Source organism: Equus przewalskii, chromosome 29 (assembly GCF_037783145.1).
Source record: "Equus przewalskii isolate Varuska chromosome 29, EquPr2, whole genome shotgun sequence".
Lineage (NCBI taxonomy): Eukaryota > Metazoa > Chordata > Mammalia > Perissodactyla > Equidae > Equus > Equus przewalskii.
In genome coordinates, this window is record NC_091859.1 from 34,474,382 (window position 1) to 34,496,846 (window position 22,465).

The following is a 22,465-nucleotide window of genomic DNA, read 5'->3' on the forward strand; positions in this document are numbered from 1 at the left end:
AATGAGGCCATGCGGGTGGCCCCCATCCAATACGACTGGTGTCCTTATAAGAAAACGAAATTTGGACACACAAAGAGACACGAAGGATGCGCTGGCGCAGAGGAAGGACCCTGGGAGGACACAGCGAGAAGGTGGCCTCTGCAAGCCAAGGAGAAAGCAAACCCGCTGACACTTTTTTTTTAAATTTAGTTTTTAATTTTTTTTAAAGATTTTATTTTTCCTTTTTCTCCTCAAAGCCCCCTGGTACATAGTTGTGTATTTTTAGTTGTGGGTCCTTCTAGTTGTGGCATGTGGGACGCCACGTCAGCATGGCCTGATGAATGGTGCCATGTCCACGCCCAGGATTCAAACTGGCAAACCCGGGGCCGCTGAAGCGGAGCTCGAGAGATTAACGACTCAGCCACTGGGCCGGCCCCTTACACCTTGATCTTGGACTTCCAGCCCTGAGAACTGTGAGAAATAAATTTCTGTTGGTCAATCCACCCAGTCTATGGCACTAATACGCATGCCTAGAAACGTTTGATAGGATGCTTGCCACATAACAGCTCTGTGCTCCGCCATTGCATTCACCATCTCATGTCCGTCTCTCCACCATGAGGAGGTACTCTCCTCCCATTTCAGAGATGAAGAAAACTGAGACTTGGCTAGTGAGGGAGGGCTAGGATTGGAACCAGGTCTAGGTGACTCCAAGGCCCCATTCAAAGCTTACCTCCAGCTCCCTCAGTGGGGGACCCTCGGCCTCCTGCATCCCAGCCTCCCTCTTTAGATGGATCATGTACATACTTTCCCATGTCTGTGCCTTTGCACATACTGTTCCCTCGGCCCGGAATGCTCTTCCCACTGCTTGCCTCTCAGGCCCAGTCCTATTCAATTCTTCAAAACAAACCCCTTGTTGAACGTCACCTCCTCTCTGTGGTTCACCTGCCAGCTCCGGCTGACCACGGCTCTTCAGGGCTTCCCATCATTCTGCACGTTATCATCAGGATGGTAATGCTCCCTGTCCTGCTGTGGCATTGATGCTCTCGGTTGTCTTGATGAGTCTGCTGTGAGCTCCTTGAGGGTGGGGGCTGTGTCCTCCTCTGCTTGGAATTCCTAAAGCCTAGGACCCACAGCCCCAGAGCGGCACTCACAGACACCAGCTGGCTGAGGTGATGGTTGGGCTGGAGACACTGTTCCAGCCTCAGGAGTAGATCCTGAGCAGAGAGAACCTCCTCGCTCGAGCCAGCGGCCAGAGCCGGGGAAGCAGAGAAGAGAGAGAGGCCCGGAGTCTGCACTCTTGGCGTCAGAAGAGCCATCCTTTGACCCTCCTGGGGCAGCCCAGTGTGGCAAATTGGGAGGGAGAGGGGACGGGGTCAGCCCATCCTGGGCCCGTTTCCCAGGGTGTGTCTTGGGCATGTCACACCACCTCTCTGGGCCTCAGTTTCCTCATACATGAAATGGGAACAGTTTGTACCTCAGGTAGGTGTTAAGAGGGTTGGATGTGGGTGTGGCATTGGCACTGTGGGGCACAAAGGGATCAGTGCTGGACTGCCTCCTTGCTGGGAGGTTGAGGAATGCAGCAGACCAGAGATAGACAGCTGCTTGCCTGTGGTCACCCAGGAAGCTGGCTGAAGGTGGGGAACCAGCTCACCGCCAATTAACTATTAGTGGCTGTGTAGCAGCATTGTCCTAGCTCACAGGAGGTCTCCCATCGGTGGCAGTGGCGGCATGTGGACGGCTGGATTGGAGGCTGAGTGAGAGGGCCGTCAGATGTGGCCAGGAGGCATGGAGAACAGAGGACTCAGGGTGAGTTCCAGTGGGCATTCTCCAAGGGTGAGGTCACCACCTCCAGCTCCCCGGGTGCCTGAGCCATGGGCACCAATGAGCCAGCCCTGGAGCAGGAGGGGGCGGTGGCAGGGACCAGGGCCAGGACGCAGAGCCAAATACACAGCTTGGTACAATGACAGGCCTGTCCTATGGTGAGGTGCTGGGGCCCTTATCTCGGGAAGCCTGGTGTTTCCCGTTTAAGACATAGCTTAGTTCAGGGGAAGCTGAGGGGGGTAGAGCAATGTGATGGGTGCTTCCTGAGCTCCCACTAGGCACCACAATGCTTCTACACGCTTCCCAGTTTGATCCTCACGATGGCCTAATTCGGTAGGGATTGCTCTTGGCTCCAGTTTGCAGAGGGTGCAATTGAGGCTCAAAATGATGAAAAACCTTGTCCTAAAGGGAAAGCGGTATAGGTAATGGGTAAGAATCTAGAGACTTTGGAATTAAATACATCTGAGTTCAGATCCAGACTTTGACACTTTTTTTGTTTTTTGTTTTTGCTGAGGAAGAGTAGCCCTGAGCTAACATCTGTTGCCAATCTTCCTTTATTTTATATGTGGGTCACCACCACAGCATGGCTGATGAGTGGTGTAGGTCCACACCTGGAAGCCTGCTGAATTTGACTGCTACACCACAGGGCCAGCCCAACTTCGACACTGTTGATGCCAAGTTAATTAAACTCTCGGCCTCAGTTTCCTTGTCTGTAGAATGGCGAGAATGATAGTCCCTGCCTCTCGGGGTTGTTTAAGACTCAGCAAGATGGTACATGTAACATGCACTCAGCGAGTGCTAGCCATCATCGTCCCCATTTTACTGATGTGACAACTGAGCCTCAGAATGGGGAGGCAACTTGCCCACAACCACACAACTCGTGGGTGGCAAGGTCTGGGCGTGAACCCAGATCTGATTCTTCCTGCCCTACCTACACCACCATGGAGTGGCCGGGGGAGGCCCCCAGCTTCCAAAAGGCTGTGAGGAGGTGGTTGCAGACGTGAGGCTCCTTGGAACAACCAGTGGCTCAGATTTCCTGCAGAGCCATGGAGGTGAGCCCTGGGGACTGGGTCAGGGTCACACCCGCAGCTGGTGTTCCGGGCAGCAGAGAGGAACTGCGGCATCAGGCCTGGAAGCCTTGTCTGTGGCTCAGCATCCTGGCCGCTGCCACCATTGTTCTCTGCTCCCTCCCAGCCCAGGGCCTGCACGTTAGGGATTTCCGGCAGCCTGGCCAGAACCACCTTCACTTTCCTGAGAAGCTTTCCCCAGGTGGCTGGGGTGGGGGCTGAGCTGGACCCGGCCCTCACTGGGCAGGGACTGCTGGGAAGGGCATTGGCCACAGCACTGTCCACATCCCCTTGGCCGGACAGGTCCTGGCCCCGGAGACTGCTCTTCTCAGAGACACAGCGCCCTCCTCTCTTACCTCTCCTGGAGCCCAGGGGAGAACGGGCCGTGACTCATTTTCATTTTAGGGCTGGCTAAAGGCAGGACACGTGCCTTCAAGTCTCCATGACAAACAGGCTGTGACCTGAGCAAGTCACCCCCTCCCCGTGCCCTCATGGGGGAGACTGGAGGAAACTCAAGGTCCCCTCACACTCGGACATCAGTTCAGGAGTGATCCGCAGCCCCTTGCTCTGCTGTCTTCGAGCACAAGCTTCTTGAGGGGATGGTCAGTTTCCCTCCCATGTTCCGTATGTTTAGAAGGAACCCAGGTTGGTGGCCACCATTCATTCATCCAAATGCTTCTGAGACCTGCTAATGCTCTGGGAGGGTGAGCAGTCCTCATTGGAGCAGCTTCTCAGCCATCCCACTGACCTCACTCTGCGCTCATCTCCTCATCTGGGAAATGGGCAGAAGCCTGCCTGGCAGAGCAGTGGTGGGATTACAGCGGAGAACTCAGGTAAAGAGGCCAGCACAAGGAATCCAAGCTTCCAGCCCTGCTTCCCGCCTCCAGGCCAGCTGGATATAGCCAGCGTCAGGGGAATGCGTAGAAGCCACCCCCCAGGGCGTCTTGGGGCTGAGGGGCAGCCTGTGGCTGTGCCCCCTTTCCCATGCTTTCAGCAGGTGTCTTTGCTTCAGAGGGGCTGGGGCTGGTCCGCCTGCCCCCCAGCAGGACCACCAGGCCCTGTAGCTTCACTGCCAACCCCTCAAAGGGCGACAGCGGGCCTGACGATGCAGAGCCAGCAGCGTCCTGGTGAGGTCAGCGCCATGGAATTAGTCAAACAGGATCACCCTGAAGATTCAGTGCTCAGCCAGTGACTCACGCTGTGAACAGCCTCATGGGCAGTGACTGCCAACCTGGGATGGCAGTGGCCGCGAGATCGCCTCGCCCCGCAGCACACCTTTTAAGGAGAGGAGCTTGGGGCGGCGCAGGGGCCCTGCCCTGGCCCCGAGGCATCTGCCAGCCTTTCTCTACACCCACGCAGGGCAGAGAGGCCAGACCCCCCACCTGGGTTCAAATCTGGCATCATCGCTTTTTAGACATGACCTTGGGCAAGTCAATTTCTCTGAACCGGTTTCTTAACTTGTGATATGGAATAACGCTTGTCTCATCAGAGAGGAATTAAATGAAGTAATGTTTATAGAAAGTGCCTGGCAAAGGGCACCTTTTAAGGAGTGCGGTGGGGTACAGTGGAAAGGACGTGGGCTCCGGAGGCAGGGTGCCCCAGCTCTGAACTCCAGCCCTACCCCTTACTCGCTGGGTGTCCTTGAAAGTTACTCCACCTCTGCATCGGGGCCTCTTCTGTAAAGTGAGCCGACACCACTGCCTTGTCTGCTAGTTGTGGGATTAAAACCATACCCTACATTTTGTAAGATGACAGGGGAGGTGCAGGAGAGGGGCCAGCCTGCCTGACCTTGAACCCCAGCCCAGGTGCCTGCGGGCGTCATGATCTTGGACAAGGTCCCCCACCTCTCCCATTGAGTCTCTTGTGCAAAAGGGAATGATGCTGCGAATGCTTACCTTGTGGGGCTGCTGTGGGGCGAGGTGCTTAGAACAGCACCTGGCCCCCAGGAAGTGCCCTCTGAGCACTGGCTGCTAGTATTCACCGTATCCACAGCTCTCGGCCTTTCTCTACTAATGCCAGCTGTGGTCTCTGAGGCCACAGGCCCTGCTTCGGAGCAAGCCAGCTGTCCTGCATCAGTCACAGCAGCCCTCGCAAGGCAGGGCGGGGGCGGACCTCTCAAAGACCCCAGAGTAACTCAGGCAGTTCCAACAGGAGCAGTGAACCACTGAGAACGCACACAGCAGTGGAGATGGCATCCCAGGGCCAAGGGGAAGGGTGCCAGGACACCCCAGCTGTCGAGCACCCACAGCTTCCAGGAAGCTGGCACTTCAGCTGGGCAACCAAGCCAATGGGCAGCTGGGCCCCAGGAAAGAGATGAAGGGTTGGCTTCCCCGGCCGGCAGGCCTGGTCTGCCTCGCACCCATGGCCAAGAGGAGCTGGGCACAAGAAGGGGCGGAGAGCCTGGCCCCAAGGTGCAGGAGTCCTACAGCATACACAGGAAGTATAACTGGGCTCCCTCGGGGGGGCCAGGCTTCCTGCAGGAGCGGCTTCGCAGCAGTCAGCACAGAGGAAGTCCCAGAAGGATGACAGGGATGGGCTGTAAGAGCCAGGCCACAGAGGCAGCTAGGTCTGGGTAGAAACCCCGGCTCTGCGCCCCGTGAGCCTGTGTCCTCATCTGCATATAGGAACAACAAGCACTCTCTCGCCTGACTTGTGCGCAAAGGTGTCCCCAGGACAGCAGCCACCACTGACACACAGTAACAGCGGGGCTGGTGAAGGGCAAGAGGGTGGCGGAGTCAGAGGAGGAAACAGTGACAGCAGCCCGGCCTGGGAAGGGGTCACCAGTGCTCCCAGAGCCCGGACAGAAGGGAAGCTGTCGACAGCACAAAGCCTGGTTTTATTGGTCCGGTGTGTTCACAGTGAGCCCTCCTGCTCAGAGAACTGAAGGGCCCGCTAAGGGTGAGGGAGGGTGGCGTCTCGAGTATTCCCGAGTCAGGGGTCTGAAGGACTCCCCCAGCCCAACGTGCGCTGGCGGCCACGTGCCTGGGAAAAGGGAGGCGGCTCTTGGCGGGGTGGAGGCTACGGGGTAATTTAGTGCGGGGCCCAGGGTCTGTTCTTCACAGCAGGAGGTAGAAGGGATCACATAAAGTTCTTTATTACAGACCTACAAAAAACGAGAGAATTATATATTACTCTCACTTGTTTGGGTTTCTTTTTTCCTTCTTTTTCTTTTTATAAAATAGCAGCAGGGAAGAAAAATGCAGGAGGCAGAGGAGCCAGGTGCTGGGGTTCACTCAGAAGGGGCCAGGGAGACAGGACCACCACAGGCAGGCCCAGGCTGTCTCCGAGCATCCTGGGAGAACGCCACTAGCCCTGGAGGGAGCGGAGAGAGTGGGTGCAAAGGCGGCTGTGCCCAGGTCCGCGGCAGCACCATCCCTCCGCGCCCACCCTGGCTGGGAGCACTCAAAGCTCCATGTTTGGGGGCCTGGTCTCTAAGCAAGGGCCCACGGGCAGAAGGGAGGAGGCAGCAAGGGCTGGCACAGAGGGGCTAGGAGTTTCTTAGGTCCCCCCTGGGACCACTGGGGCCTAGGCGGGCAGGACTCTTCCCTGCTGCTCAGCCAATCAGCTTCCTCAGGAAGGCCTCCAGCTGGTCTTCATCCTTGATGCCCACAAACTTGTCCACCACGTCCCCATTCTTCATGGCCAGCACAGTGGGCACAGCGGACACCTACGTGGAGGGGACAAGGGAGGCCAATCACTTAGAGGTGAACTCTTCTCACCCGCCATTCCCAGGCTCAGTGGAGGAGGCTGGTGGCTCCTGCAGGGCAGTGGCTGTCCAGAGCCACAGCCGGGCCCCTCCCTCGGCGCAGGGCACTGCAGGCCCACCCCCTGAAGAAACCTCTCCATGCGGGCTCCCAGCAGCACCCTTCCTCCCCCAACCACGTGACTGACTCCCCGCCCAGTGGTCTGGCTGCAGTGAAGGGAGATTAAAATAACCCACGCAGCTGCAGGCCAGGGCTGGGGGCAGGGAGGGGCTGAGGAGCCAAGAGACCTTCCCCAAGGGGCAGCCTGGCACAAGGGGACCAGGAGATGTGAGTCTGAATCCTGGCTTTGCCACTCACTAGCTGGGGACCTTGGCCAGGTCATGCCACCTTAGGAGCCTCAGTGCCCTCATCTTAAAACAGGCAACATGGTATCCATCATGAGGGCTTAGAATAGGGATTACACGACCGTATGTAGAGCTGGTGGGGCGGGGGGCGGTGCTCGGGCTCTGCAGCAGCTGGCCAAATCTTGGCCGCTCTGGGCACACCTGTTCACCTCACCAGCAAAGCGGAGACACCAGCGTCCGTACAGGAGAGGGGACGGGGGGCTGGATGAAGTAATGCACTCAGGCTCTGCACAGCACCCCCGCCTGGCAGGGCCACCAACAGTGTTAGAACTGACACGGTGCCTGGGACACAGCGCCATGTCAAAGTCTAACGCAGGGCCCCACACGAGCTACCTGAGCTCACTGCCGTGATGCTAGCAGCGCCCAGAAATTCACTGATTTGTACTGGACGGTGTGGGAGGAGCCATATAGGATCTGATGTTTATTTATTGGGGGTGGGGGGCTGGACATTCTTGGCCTATGAAGCATTTTCTCAAGCTCCCTCAGGGGACCTGTAGAGATGACATGGGTTGTAAAGGAGGCCCACAGCCTGCTCTGGCTTCACACGTTCTCTGCTGCCTGGGCTCCCTGCCTGGCATTCATGGGCATTTGAAAAACTGCACAAACAGAACAAGATAAACACAGACTTCTCTTACACACAACTGAACTACAAAGTAACAAAAGTGATTTACACAAACATACCAGGTACTCAGTCTCCTGAGTGCCTTCCTGCCATGAGTCATCTTGGGAGGCCGGACTTAAGCTTTAGAATGTTCAAACTGTGCACGGCGGTTACAGAACAAAGAACCGCGGGCCAGATGGCCGGGTCCCATCTCAGGGATGGGCCAGCGCTCATGCTCCGACTCTGTGGGGCAGGCCTTGCAGCCCTCTCCTAAGGGGCTTTGGGGACAGACACAGCAGGGAAGACGACACACTCCCCACCATCGTTAGTGCCTTCAGGCCCTTCCAGGACTGCCCTGGGCTGATGGGGGTGGCAGCTTGACACACTTCCCACAGGGAACGTGCAGGCAGACCCATCTGGCAGTGGGCTGACCACACGGATCACTGCTCATTGCCCCACAGCTGGCTCCCGTCCTGGTCATTCTTGACTCTGGCATGGGGGGTGGTGTGAAGAGCGAGGGTCCGGCACACGTGCAGTTTCCAGGCACGCAGGGCCCTGACAAGCTCCCCAGACAAGCTCGCTCTGGGATGCCCCAGTCACTTGAGGCGCGGCGGGCCGGTGCGTGCTTTGTTCTCTCTCGCCCTCTAGCGGTCTGTGATGGCAGCGGCCCCAAATCCAGCCACTCGCATCTGAGGCACAAAGACCAAGTGCTAACAGTTCCACCCTGCACTTCCTGGGTCCCGCCCGGGCCTGTTTCTTTAACTGAAATCAAAGCTGCACGCACTGTACGCGACGTCGTCCTGTGCACGTGTCCTCTAAGCGGGACTCCACGCCCACCAAGGCAGCATGGACTGGACTTGGTTTTCCTCAAGAGCTCCAGGGGAGTCCCATCACAATCACACTGTGTAAACTCACACACGTGATTGCACACGCAGACCATGCTGCACCCGGGCGCACAGGAGACACGCTGCCACGACTGTGTTTTCATGAGAACCAAGGTCGAGGCATTGCTGATCAAGGGCGGTCTTTGAAGTTTGAGCCTGGACACCCATACACACTCACTCTCACACACACACACACACACACACACACACACACACAGCCTCGGGCTAGCCAGAAGCTGGATTTCCCAGGACATTGCAGGGATCCCTGGGCTGTGACTGGACTTCCCTCACCCGAGGAAGAGGACGTGGTTTTGCTGTTTCTGAGTTTGGCTCAGCCATCAGGAGGGGCTGGTGCCTGGAAACACTGCCTTAAATGGAAGCGCCTAGGTCCTCGGCACATTCTTCTGGAATGGTGATTTAAGTGTAAGAGGGGCAGTGGTGGAGCAAGAATTCAGCTTCCCTTCAAGTCTGGCGGCACTGAGGGAACTGAGAGGCCGGAGAAAAGACGAAGAGATGTGCTAGGATGTGCTGCATCTCCTCCTGCTCCTTGAGGCCACCTGGGGCCTCCTGTGCTTGGCTGAAGACCCTGAGAGCTCAGGGCAGGGGCTGTACGTGTGCACGGTCTCTTCCCGCTACCTTGCAGCCCACCCGCCCGCACAGCCACTGAACTCAGCGTGCCTGCCAAGTCTTCTGTCTCACCCCACTTTCCTTCACTTGTGAGCTGTTAAGGACCTGTCAAGGGACAGGCGCAGTGCTAGCTGTCACAGGAGACTGGCAACCTCCTCCTCGGCTAATTGCAGAACGAATGCAAAGGAAAAAAATCACCGTCACCCCGGATGCCACATACTGAGTGCTTTTTAAGTGACACTGACCTCTTGCGTATGCCGTCTCATAAATTCTTGCCTCAAGGTGGGGTCATTTTCGAGATGGGAAGACTGAGGCTCGAAGGCCGAGTGACTACATGGTGGGGCTGCCATGGGAAACAAGATCTGTCTGACTTTGCTGTCTGTGACACCACACTGTGCTGTACCTCGGCCCAAGAGGAAGGAACTGGAGATAAACAGAGTTCCAGCAGGGCGAGGAAGATGTGGGGAAACACTGAAAAGATTTCACGTTTCAAATGAGAAACACCAAATGCTTTGTAAAAAAGCTTTTCGATACAGGAGGGATCTTGGAAAAACTATTATTGAAAAAAATCAAATCCAACTATGACATTCTGGAAAAGGTGGAGCACAGGGGATTTTCAGGACGGTGAAACCCTTCTGTATGATACCGTAATGGTGGACACATGTCACTACCCATTTGTCCAAACCCATGAAGTGTACACAAGAGGGAGCCTCAGGTCGGAGGAGCCAGCGGGAGCCCCCTGGAAGGGCCACCCAGGCTTCTGAACTTGTGCTTCTTGGTGTTGGGTCCCCGACTCCCTGCGGTGGCGTCACCTGGAAGCTTGTTAGAAATGCAGAATCTTGGGCCCTTCCTGGACCTACGGAATCACAACCTGCCGTAACACTATCCGAGGTCCTACGCATGTGTGAGAAGCACTGACTTAGAACACTCCCCAACAGGGGGATGTGGGAATGACCGGAGGACTGTGCATTCCAGCTAGGAGGTGTTATTCAATGAACTGTCTATGAGGTTATATGGAACATTAAAAAGAAAAAAACTCAAATAAAAAATCCAAACGAGTTCCTCCCAATGTTGACAGTGGCTGTGTGTGGATGGCAAGATTACAGGTGACTTATCCCCTTTTTGTTACTTGGCTGTTTTTCTAATGCTTTTTAAAGGGCCTTCTTCTATAAGATGAGAAAATAAAAGGCTAGCAGCTCCCATTGTGAGGTCAGAAGCAGAAGGCCCAGGGGAAAGCATAAGAGGATCAAGGGTTCGCATACTGATCCCCTCTTTCCCCTCAGCTGGCAAGGTGCGAACGCTCAGGAAACACCCAGCCATTCAGCAGGAACCCGAGGAGATGGGACAGCAGAGCTGTTCACTCAGCCAAGCCAGGCCAGCTCGGAGTCTGGGGTATGGACACTGAAAACTCAAGGCCCTGGACAACCGGCCCCTCCTTCCCTCTCCTTTGGGAGACCGTGAAATCCTCGGGTGGCAGTTGACTGAAGCATAAAGCGTGGTGCGAGGGGAGAGCAGTTGTGGTGAGGAACGAGACTCACCCTGAGGGTGTGTGCTGGGCATGGGGGACGTCAGGAGAGCTGGGGAGAGGCGCCTAATTCCCGGAATATAATTTAAAGCAGTTTCTCCAACCAGTTCATCCAGCATTTGGAAAAGGAGGAAGCCGTCCCAGGAGGTACTGTGGATCTCTTAGCTGAACCCTCAGGCTTTCCTCCAAAAGAAGAGGTGTGAAGGAAGGGGGGGAGGGGTCAGGAAGCAACCCTGCTGGAGCTTCCTAAGCCCTGCAATGACCTCAGCCCACAGCTTGGCAAAACCTGGAGGCCGGGACCAGGTGACATGAGCCCAGCAGCCCTGAGGTCTTCTGTGTGACCCACACACTATCTGGACAGTGGACAGAAGGAGAAGGAGAGAGAAGATCCTACAAGAGGACCCCCAAACGCACACCTGCTGGGCTTAACCACAGGACTGTAGTGCCCAGCCCTCCATCCCCAGGCTCCCTGGAATACAGGCGGGGACCGTCTCAGGAATTCTCACCACCCATGTGACCGCTCTTGGCAGGAACTGGGTTATTCTTCTTTGCATCTGTGACAGTTACCCGAGTTCCTGGAACATGGTTGGCACTTGGGGCGTGTCTGCTCAAGTTCCACTGGCTGAGGCTGAAGCTGTGGTGCTGGGCAGTGCCGGGAGGGAGCCTAAGACACCTTAAGCCTGCCCATCTCCCTGGGGATGCCCAGCAGTAGCGCCAGCCCTCAGCTCACCCCAGAAGGCCATGCCCTCACCCCTGCAGCTGCTGCGATCCTCTGGGGGAGGGATGGACACACAGGGAAAGCTGGGGGGCATCTAAATGGTCAGACAAGTGTCCCCTTGACTGAGCGATCAGTGGGAGAGCTTGTGAGGAAAACAGCAAGTCATCCCTCCCCACCAACCTGTAAGCAGCCCTCGGTCACCCTGTGCTGTGGACAGTCTTTGAGAATGTCCCCTCAACCATCTGCAGGAGCCATCGGTGGTCTGCACCCCCTGCATCTGTTTCCTTTGCCTCTGCTCACGGCAGCCTGACTTTCCTTTGGCTGATCACTCCCAGCCCCAGCTCTACGAGCAGCCAGCCTGTGCTCGCACCCCCCACCCCCGCCCCACTTCCTGCCATGGAGAGTGGCTGGAGGATGGGCATCTCTGCTTGACCTGGTCTAGTGAGAGTTGAGCCTGGACTTCCCCACTCGGAGAAAGAAAGAGGCCCCCTCTCTCAGTCACTTGTTACCCGCAAGAAGGGAGGGGTGGAGGTTCACTCTGGCCAGATCCAGATATTTCAAGAGAACCACAAATCTAGACTTTCACGTGAAATCTTCTGAGTTTTAAATATCAGCATCTGGTCTGGTATTTAAAAAAGAATATGTTGAAGGGCAGACCAAACATGTCAGTGAGCCAGATATGGCCGCCAGGCCAGCAGGTGCAACCCTGGCTCTGTAACAACGCTATCCTCAGCATGGCTATCCAGACCTTTCCAATCTGGCCGCAGTCGGCTTTCCCAGCTGCTTGTCCTCTCACTCCTTGCTCAACCCTTCCCTCCAGCCATCCAGCCACAACAGACCTTTCCCCTTTCTCCAACTACAATGGTCTCCAAGGCCCAGAGGAGGCCCCCAGACCCCACACATCTCCTGCTCCTCTTCCTCCAGCATACTCTGTTCCAGGCACACAGGCCCTGTTAGTCTGTGAGCAAACCCGTGAGACCCTGACCTCAGGGCCTTTGCATTTGATGTCAGCTCTGCCTAGATCACTCTTCCAAAGAGCTACATGGCCCATTCCTTACTCCCTCCAGGTCTTTGCTCAGAGGTCAGCTTCTCAGCAAGGCCTTCCCTGGCCCACCCTTTTAAACACAAGACCCTCCCCAGCCCCTGGCTCAGCACTCCCACCGCTTCTTCCTGATTTATTTTTCCCCATAGCACTTACTATCTAAAACAGGGATTAGCAAACTATGGCCCACAGGCCAAACCCAGCCTGCTGCCTGTTTTTTAAATAAACTTTTACTGACACAGAGCCATGCCCATTTGTTTACATACCGTCTATGGCTGCTTTAATGCTACAATAACAGCTCAGTATCTGCAAGAGACCAGTGCCCTGCAAAGCCTCAAATATGCACCGCCTGGTCCTTTAGAGAAAGTTTGCTGACCCCCAGCCCAAAATACTAGAACACAGGCTCCACGAAGGCAGGGACTCTGTCAGCTTTGGTCACTGCCATATCCTCAGCACCTGGCATTTCAGGGACTCTGAATAAATATCGCTGAATGAATGCACAAGCCAATGAAACACATGAGGCCACCTCGCGTCTCTGTGTATGCCAGGCTCTCAGCCCTGCCTTCTCCGTGCATCCTGCACGGCTCGGCTCAGGGCCTCCCTCTAAGGTGAAGCACTCCCCGTCCCCCCACCCGACCCAGGCCGCCCTCCCCCTTTCAGGAACAATCAGTCCCTTCCTCCTTTGTGCGTCTCTTCCCTCAGCACGTCTCACCCTACGTTGCGATGATCTGTCTCCCTGAGAGCTGCCTGAGGTCAAGGAGCCCATCTTATTTGTGCCAGAACCACGAACGCCTGGTGCACTGGAGGGCTCACAAACGACTGTTGACTGAACATGTGGGTGGACGCACCCACGAGTGAAGGATGCACCAATGTCCCGAGACTCAGGGAATGACCTGTGTTTTGGGTCAGACATTCCACTTCATAAGGTGGTGGAGAAGAGAGACAAGTGGCCCACAGGATCAATGGAGTCAATTGTGCAAAGTGCTCTGAACTCCTGAGATCCCTAGAAAAAACCAAGACCCACCCCCTTCACCTTACTGACTACCTCGTAGTCCCCAAGACATCTCCTGCGCCAGCTTCTGCAGCCCCGGGCATCCCCACCAGCTGCCCTGTGGCAGTCTCCTGCCAATCCATACCTCATACTCTATGGCGAGGTCTGTGTGGTCGTCAATATCCACTTTGGCCATCACCACCTTTCCATGCTGCTTGGCCACCATCTTCTCTAACCTTGGCCCCAGGATCTTGCAGGGACCACACCACCTTGGAAGGGGAGAAAGGGAGCAACCTGTCATAAGAGCACTGAACAATCCAGCTGTGGTCTCCCCAGAACCCTCCCTTTCTGAGGGACCTTTTGCCCCTATTACCTCTGTTTACAGTGTTTGACCATTAACCTGTAGTGCTGACACACCAAATGGTAATGCCAGGAGACTCTGCCACTTGGCAATTTCCACAGGTCCTGGACTTTTAAACACTGGCCTCAACATAAGACTCTTATAAAGGCTATTTCACTTATTTCAATAGATCTAAAAAAATATACTGTCCTATAGAAGACTATGGGTCTCGAAGTTAAAAGGTTTGGTTTAAAGAGAGGCTCCTCACTGACCAGCTGACTGTTTTGGGGCCTCGGTTTCCTCACTTGAAGAAGAGCGACTATGCCTCTCACGGCGGTGATGAGAAATCCACTAAGGCAACGTGGATAAACACGGTCCGTAAGCTGCACTTACGTCCAACACCTCATGGACTCAGAACCAAAGGGAGGGGGAACCAATGGCCAGGGAGTGTCTACGACACGCCAGGAACCTTCTCAGCTTTTACTGCCAGAACCCTCAACCCTGCCAAGGAAAAGAAGACACCTTCCTAAGAAACTGAGTCCCATACAAGTTAACAAACTTGTGCAAGGTCACAGAGCTGGCAGGAAGCACAGGTGGGGTTGCAACCAGGTGTCTTCTTTCAGCCCCAGGCTATTCTGTGTCAGCCCCTGTGTCAGCTGCTACCATCATAGATGCTCCCCTCTGGGTGTGAGCTCTTCAAGAACTGGCTGTCATCTCTAGGTGCCTGGCACTAAGTGAACAAACGTACACCTTGCCTACTTGTTGGAGAAGAAAATGAGGCAGTGCCCCATCGATCATTCATTTTGGAAGTCCTCTCTGGAGTGCTCACCATGCCAGGAGCACAGCAGCTCCGCTTCCAGGAACCCCTGCTTGATGACTCCTATTTTATTCTCAGCCTTTAAAACCCCTTCCATTCAGAGATTCCAGTTAATGAGCTCACAACACCTAAACACCCAGTCTGCAAGACCTTATCTCCTATTCCAAGTGAAGATAGAGAGGCACAAGGACATCACATGGCTGCCCAAGGCGACATGGTGAGTCAGAGAAAGAACGGGATAGGAAGCAAAAGAATCTGTCAGAGATTTGCTCAGAAGGCCTCCTACCTTCTAACTCAGGCCACACTGGCTCCTTCGAGAATGTCTAATTCTAAGGGGTTTGTCCAGTTTTTTGTAGCCAGGCCCCAAAGGTCTGGAAATGAAGAAGGCCAGGCTAACAATCAGAAGGCTATAGGCATTTCAACATCCCTAACACAAACTCATACGGCGCTGGAAAGAAACTCCTGCATGTACCTTGCATGCTCGGGCACCACTGCGGTGGCACTGACAACTTTTTGGCAGCCTTTCCCAGTTTTGGTGGCAAGATGCTAAAATAAAATCAACTTATCTGCAGGGCCAGGGACTGGTATACACCAAAAGCCGGATGATGTGACAGTCATATTTTTCCTGCTTTGGTCCAGGCTGAAGATGACTGAGCCATTCAGGCCAGGAGATACAGAACGTTAAGTGTTTCTCAGCACTAATTACAGCGATCTTGGAAGACTGCTTACTTGTCTGTCTCCTGCAGACTACACTCAATGCCTGGGTGTTGGCTTTACCAGTCTTTGCAATGAGTCTATGTATGAGAAGCATCAAATGTGGGACTGAGACGCAGCAGGCGCTCAATAAATACCTGAACAAGCGACACCCCAGTCTGCTGCTGACCCCCAGGACTCACTGTGCATGGAAATCCACGACCACTGGTGTCTCACTGTTGACAACTCGGTCTTGAAAGTCAGGTCCATCCTGGATGTTAAAGGTCGTCGCACAGACTCTGGTGGTGTATAGTGACCGGGCTTGGCTGGGTGTTCCTGTCAGGTCACCAGGACCGCACTGTGGGGCCGGCAGGGCCCTGGAGGTGAGCGGTCCCCACCGACCTGGACAGGGCCTCCTGGAGACGACGGAGGCCAGGAACCTCCTCAGGAGAAGTCGCTGAGCCATCTGCGAGGGGAGGAGGCAGGAAGAGCTGGGGCAGACAACACAGAGTGGATACACTAGGAAAAGAAAGGTATGTGGGAGTACTGGGGGGCTCAAGATGAAGGGCTAAAAACAAAATGCCAGGAAGTGACATACAAGATTTCTGAACTGGAGGTGAGTAGGTGAAGAATGAGAATCAACGGGAAGGAGTCGCAAACTAGAAGGACAGGAAAATTGCGGTGACAACCAAAAAGAAATCAGGATATTGGTGGAATTACAACAGGAGAAAAGGAGGCAGGAACCAGCATTTACAGAGCGCCTGCTAAGGGCCAAGTGCCTTACATCCATCATCGTCCTCCCACACCTACTTTGAGGAATTTCTATAGTATCGCTCACATTCCAGGTAAGGAATCCGGGGGTCAGGGAAGTTGGTGCCCAAAGTACCCCAACTAGTAAATGAGAGTTAACACTGGAACCCAAGGCCGCCTGCAAAGTCCTTATTCTATCACTTACTCTATTAAAAAGTGTTTTCACGGGAAATTAAGGAAAAAGGGGGTTGTTCGAGGATCCGGAAAGAGCAACCGAACAATTCAAGGAGGAACTAAGAGGTACAGGACAGGAGCGTGGGGGGAACGAAAAAAGAAGGGACGTGTGTGTGGAGGGAACCGGGGACTCGGACGCCACTAGGGACCCCGGCTCTCCGGAGGGCAGGTGCCCCCGCCCGCTCGGCCGGCACCCCGCGCAGGAACGCGCCTGCAGGGTGCCTCAGCCGCTACGCCACCGCGAACCGCCCCCACGGCGGCCTACCTCCCTGCAGCGCGAGCGGAGGGATGCACAGCCCGGCCCTCCCCGCCGGTCAAGGGCACTTCTGCGGTCACTTCCTCAGGGGAGGGCCTTTCGAAGGCCACTTCCGGGCACAGGCAGCCTGGAGCACGTTTCTCCGCAACTTGACGGAGGGCTCGGCTTTTCCGCCAATGAGAACGGTGGGGGAAGGCCCAGCGAAAGAGGCGGAGCCTCCGTGAGGGACCGGAAGAGAGGGACTTTCCGGGGAGAGACCGGAAGAGGAGGGGCGGGCCCTTGGAGGAGGGACCGGAAGAGAGGGCTGCCCTCGGGGGAGGGACCAGAAGAGGCGGGCGACCCTCGGGGAAGAGACCGGAAGAGGCGGGCAGGCCCTGGAGGAGGGTCTGGAAGAGGAGGTGGAAGGAGGCCGGGAGCGGGAGGGAGGTGCAAGAGGGAGAAAAGGGCGGGAGGGAGGTGTGGTTCCGGATTTTGCAAACTCCTGCCGCCCTATTGGTCACCCCGCGCTGCCCACCCCATTGCCTCAATGTCTTCCAAAAACTCCTGGAGGTGCTGGAAGGTTCTTTCCCCCCATTTTTCAAGTGAAGAAGTTAAGCTCCCCAAAGTCATAGTGGAGCATGACTGGGAGTCAAGAGGCCGCTTTGTGGCCCATGTCTGTCACACAGCTGTGTGACCTGGTGTTTTCGGGCAAGTCACCGTGCCCTGGGGGCTTCAGTTTCCCAAGATGTGGCACGAAGGACCAGGCTTGCATGACCCAGGCCCCTCGAGCTTGTCTCTTTGGAGCTGCTGGGGAGCTGGGCCCGGGCAAGGCCTGATGGTGGTGATACTTGGAGGGCCCACCCTGAGTGTGGCGGCCTGTGAACCTGCCTGGCCCTGGGCCTTCCTTTCACACCCTTTGTTACTGTCATGGACAACAGGCGTCTAGGCCCCTGTGTGTCCCAGGCTGGTGTCACAGCCGCCTCGTCTCCCCTGCACCCTGCACCCAGCACCTCGTGTTACAACCACTCTGGCCTCTTAGGGTTCTGTGAATGTCGGTGCCTTTTCTTCCTCCTTGCCTTTGCTGAATTTGAAATACCTCTTTCTCTCTCCACTTGGTAGAACACTTAGTCATCATCTCTTCTTTGAGCAGCATTAATTGCTTCCTTCTCTGTAGTGCTTTGTCCCTAACTCTTACAATAGCACATTGCACAGGTGTCTGTCTCTTCCACTAGACCGTATGCTCCCTGAGAGTAGGGATTTGTAGCTTTTATCTGATTCCATATGCCCAGCACTCACCTGATACAGTGCCTGGCTCACAGAGGATGTTCAATGGAGGCTTGTTAAATGAATATCTTCGGACATCTCAGGGAATGGTTGACAGTCAGAAAGGTTATGTGACTTGGTCAAGGTCATGAAGCAGGTAGATTGGCAGCGTCCCATCTCACACCTCCATTTCAGTCTACACCCCAGCCAGTGGGAACCACTTATAGTTCGAGAGTTTGCTTAAATGTCTCTGCCATCCCTGCATTTTGCAGTTGCTACTCCCTATGACTGGAATTCTTTTCCTCTACTCTCCATCTGAGAAAATGCTGCCAGATACCAGATTAGGCATTCTCTCTGGAGACCCTTGCCTGAGCCTCCCGGAGAGGGGCTAGATGTCCTTCTCTGAGCTTCCACAGCCCCTGTGCATCTAGCATTCACCACACTCAGTACTCTGTATTGTTATGTCTGTTTCTTTATTCCTCACCCTTCACTATACTGTCAGCTCCTGGGGGTTCATCTCTCTCTCTATTGCTTACCTCAGGCCTTGGTGCACCATAGTAGGTGCTCAGTGATTAATTGTTCCATGAACAGAGAGCAGGGATCCAAATCAAATCTCACCCGAAATCCCATTTTTCCCACCATGTTGCATGGCCCCATTGTGCCCTTCCAAAATCATTGCCATGTTTTTTTCCCAGTTCATCTTGGCCACATCATGCTATTATTTGTCCTCTGTCCAGTTGGCAGGTTCACTCCCTCACTCCGCTGGCGGGCAGGGCCACAGCCACAGCTGTGCAGGGAACTTCTGCGATGAGGTGGAGGAATCCATGGAATAGGTCCCATCCCCTGGGCACCAGTAGCCACATCAGCCTTCTCCTTAATAGAGTCCCGTGTCCATCTCAGGCAGGAGACTAGGTGAGGGCATGGGCAGGCATGGCCTTCTCCACCCTGTCTGACCCCTTGCTTTTGACTCTGTCCCTACCTAGGACAGGAGCCAACAGTAGAGATCCACAGTGGGCCTCTCAGTACCCCTGGCTCTCCCGAGGTCAGCATCCCTTGGTGCAGCTGTTTCTGCTAACGCCGGATGCCATCTGGCACAGGCACTCCCGCCCTGTCCATTTTCATTTCTATTTTTCTGTGTCTCCAGCACTTTCTCTTCCAGAGTCTCCTAGTAAGCCTATTTAGCATTTTCTGGAACGCCAGTTTCCCTGCTTAATTCACATTCTGAATCCCAAAGGAGGACCAGTCCTGTTTATTCTTATCCCATAGTCACTTCATCTCTGTTGGCCTCAGGCTTCTCAGCTGAGACTTGGGGAGAATGATGCCTTCCTCAGAGAGGGCCGTGAGGTTGCAGGCAGGACGAAGTACAGGCCTGGCGTGTCAGTGCCTGATGAATGGGGGGGGTCTCCTTCGCTCCTGCGGGGAGAGAGCCTGTGAGATGGATAGAGGAGGCTGCTCTCACAGTAGGCCACAACTATCTGGTGGCTCGTCTGCCCAGCCAGAGCTGACCTGGCCTGCATCTGGCTCAGGGCACAGGTGTGAGGGGAAGGGAAGGAAGCCAGCATTGCAGCCTGAGCTCAGGGTGGACCTGCTACGTCCACCTCTTACCGACATTTATTGCAGTGGTCTTCAGACTGGGATGGGAGTCATGAGTGGGTTTGTGAAATCCATTTAGTGGGTTGTGATCAGCAGCTTTAAGAAAAAAAAAACAGAATTGCCAATATCAGAGTATGTTGCATGTTATAAGTATTCTTTTGTGGAACATTTCTTGGTGTTATGTCTATATGACTATGTGTCATAGATTGTGATATAGAATGTAGTTTTTACTGTGGATCATGGTCAAGGGTTTAAAAGCCACTGATGTATTGAAGAGTACCGTTCTAACCACCCTACATGTATTAACCTATTTAATCCTACATCCCTATGAGGTTGGTACTGTTACAGGCTTCATCTTACAGATGGGGAAACCGAGGCACATAGAGGTTAAGTAGCTTGTCCAGGGTCACTCAGATAGTAGGAGGCAGAAGCTTAAAGGTGCTATCCTGGCCCTAGTGACGATCTGACTGACTACCAGCCAGCCAGTCTAGGCCATTGGAGGGCATTGTGGGGTTCAGACCTGGGGGTTGTAGCTGGTGGCAGGGTGGGCAGCAGCAGTTCCCAGCAGCAGCTGTAAACAGAAGCACCCACACGGTGGCGGTGTGGGTCTTGCAGCCTCCTCCACTGCGGGCTCCCTCAGGTCTGCAGGGCCGGTAGCAGGGGACAGGGCTGCGGGACAGGAGCATCTCAGTAACCACCTGTTTGGAGATTTTAGGGCTGGAGGGAGGCACCTTAAAAAAACAAAAAACGCAGAGAGAGGTGGTGGGTTTCTCTCCGAGAGGTGTTGCTCCTGGAGAATCTTTGTTTTGTTGCCCTCTTGATGGTAATTTTTGGTTTTTGTGGATTTTTTAAAACGCTGTTGCAGCACCATTAGAACTATGACTTATGTTTTGCAATTTAGGAAGCTGGTTTCGTGTTCTGGTGTGATTCATGTTCTGTCGTGTTTCCAGCAATTATACAATGTCCCCTCACCCCTTTCTGAACATAAACACTTGACGCTGGGACAGCAACATAGCCCTTAACTCATAGACTGGCAACTGCTCCTCCTGGGACACTACATCCGGTGTCATGGCTGTGATATAGGTGGGTGTATGCTGTCGCCCTGACTTGCCCACCCCAACGCGAGGCCAGTGCCCTCAGGAGGCACGTGCAGGCTGGGGCACCGGTGCACCAGGGCGCATTCCAGATCCTGTCCACTGTTGGGGTGAGGCTCCTCTCGTGTTCTGCCCGGTCGGGTCTGCTGGCTCAGATTCTCCTGGGCAGGGCAAAGCCTGCAGCTGCGAGAGGCTCGGGGAGGGAGCCAGAGAAGTCGTCCTCATCACCAAATCTCTGCCTCCCTCGCCTTTCGGCATGCTCCTGCTCCCTGTCCTTGAACAGGAGGCAGCTGTGGGCGGAAAAACGAGCCCTGGGCCCGGCATTGGGACTGCTTGGTCACCAGATTCTGCCCCTAACTCACTGAGTGACCTTGGGTATGTTGGTCAACCTTTCTGGCATTGTTCCTTGTCTGTATGAGGCTCTAACACTGCTTACTTTACACCAAGGTTAGGAGCTTTCCTAATCGTGAAAGAATGGCCCGCATATCTGTGGTCCTTACCACATGCCTCATGACTATTCTAGCACTTTTCGTATTTCAACTCATTTTGTCCTCACAGTAAGCAAAATACTGTTATTAGTCATATTTTACAGATGAGAGAAATTGAAGTCCTGAAAGGATAAATAACTTACCCTAGAACATGAATCAAGCAAATAGGGCTGGAACTCAAACCCGGGCAGACTGGCCCCAGAGGGTGTGTGCTTAACAACTCAGCTTGACTGTGTCTTTAATATTTTCTGTAAATAAGAGTTAATATGTAAAACTCTTTGGAGAAGTTTCCTTTCATGTAAATATTAAGTCTTATCACAGGCTTTGCTTGGAGGTGCTCGGAAGGTGGGTCTCAGATGTGCTGGCGGTACATCTGTGGCGCCCAGGTTAGGGAACACTTGGGCTTTGGAGTCACATGCACCTGGATTTGAATCCATCTAAGGCTTGGTTTCCTCATCTGTGAAATGAGGCTGGCAGTATATACCTCAGGTACCATTTACAGATATGCAAATCATGTCTTACAGAGGTCCTGTGACTTATCAAGGGCACACAGCTAGTTAGAGGCAAGGACAGGCTCACATCTGGATCTTCTGACCACAGGTCTTGGGTTTTCCCCCACTGACCTGCAAGGATGTTGTGGGGCGAGGTCTGAGGGTGAGTGTATTTCATAAACTAAAGAGTTTGTGACAGCATCACTGATAAAAGTCACAATGAGGTCCAGTGAATAAAAGTCACTTTTAGTTTCTTCAGCCTTTGCTTCTTTATGTATAAAATGGGACTAATAATACTTACCAACATCCTAGGCTTATTGTGAAGGATTAAATGGGATAGTGCAAGTACAGGGCTCATTGTAAGTGCTCCTGGATTTCAATCTTGAAGTTTACTGAGCCTTGCTTTATGGCCCAGCCTAGCGTCTAGCTTTTTGAATGCACTGTGTGCACTTGAAAAGAATATCTATTCTGGGGCCGGCCCCGTGGCTGAGTGGTTAAGTTCCCGCGCTCCACTTTGGTGGCCCAGGATTTCGCTGGTTCAGATCCTGCGTGTGGACATGGTACCGCTCATCAGGCCATGCTGATGTGCTGTGTGAGGCTGCGTCCCACACAGCACAACCAGAGGGACCTACAACTAGAATATACAACTACGTGCTGGGGGGCTTTGGGGAGAAGAAGAAGGGGGAAAAAAAAAAGATTGGCAACAGATGTTAGCTCAGGTGCCAATCTTTAAAAAAAAAAAGAATATCTCTTCTACAGTAGCATGTTCTATAAATGTCAGTTAGTCCAAGGTGGTTGATAGAGTGCTGTTTAAGTTTTCTACGTATTTACTGATTTTTCTCTTGAGCTGTTCTATCGATTGTTGAGAGGGGGATGTTAAAATCAAGTATGATTGTGAATTTATCTATTTTTCCCTTTAAGTCTGTCAATTTTTGCTTCATCTGTTTTGAAACTTTGTTATTAGGCTCCTCCACATTTATGATTGTTGTGTCTTCTTGATGTATTGACCTTGTTGTCATTATGAAATGTCTCTTTTAACTCTGGCAATGCTCTTTATCTTGAAGTTTACTTTTCCTGAGCCATTTTTATAGAACCATTCCAACC

General features: G+C 54.0%; 1 protein-coding gene across 5 annotated transcripts; it reads right to left on the reverse strand.

The window, feature by feature from the left end:
• Window positions 1–5,684: 5,684 nt before the first annotated feature.
• Window positions 5,685–16,726, reverse strand: TXN2 (thioredoxin 2). 5 transcript variants are annotated; one of them, XM_070599852.1, is made up of 5 exons: window positions 16,463–16,726; window positions 15,417–15,679; window positions 13,509–13,632; window positions 6,413–6,534; window positions 5,937–5,969 (listed from the first exon to the last, which is right to left on the reverse strand). In XM_070599852.1, exons 2-4 carry the CDS (start codon window positions 15,677–15,679, stop codon window positions 6,421–6,423), a joined length of 501 nt encoding a protein of 166 aa, XP_070455953.1. In that variant the 5' UTR covers window positions 16,463–16,726; the 3' UTR covers window positions 5,937–5,969; window positions 6,413–6,420. The 5 variants fall into 5 exon arrangements, with proteins under 5 accessions (XP_070455950.1, XP_070455951.1, XP_008506959.1 ...); XM_070599849.1 differs by having other exon boundaries at window positions 5,685–6,534; XM_070599850.1 differs by having other exon boundaries at window positions 5,685–6,534; window positions 15,417–15,732; window positions 16,463–16,673.
• Between the last annotated feature and the right edge of the window lie 5,739 nt (window positions 16,727–22,465).

Coding starts and splice junctions, on each gene's coding strand:
- TXN2 (XM_070599849.1), bottom strand. CDS start 15,679: ATGGCTCAGCGACTTCTCCTGAGGAGGTTCCTGGCCTCCGTCGTCTCC. Junction 13,633..15,416: donor GTCGTGGATTTCCATGCACA/GTGAGTCCTGGG, acceptor TCCCCTTCCAAG/GTGGTGTGGTCCCTGCAAGA. Junction 6,535..13,508: donor ACCTCGCCATAGAGTATGAG/GTATGGATTGGC, acceptor CCCTCCACGTAG/GTGTCCGCTGTGCCCACTGT.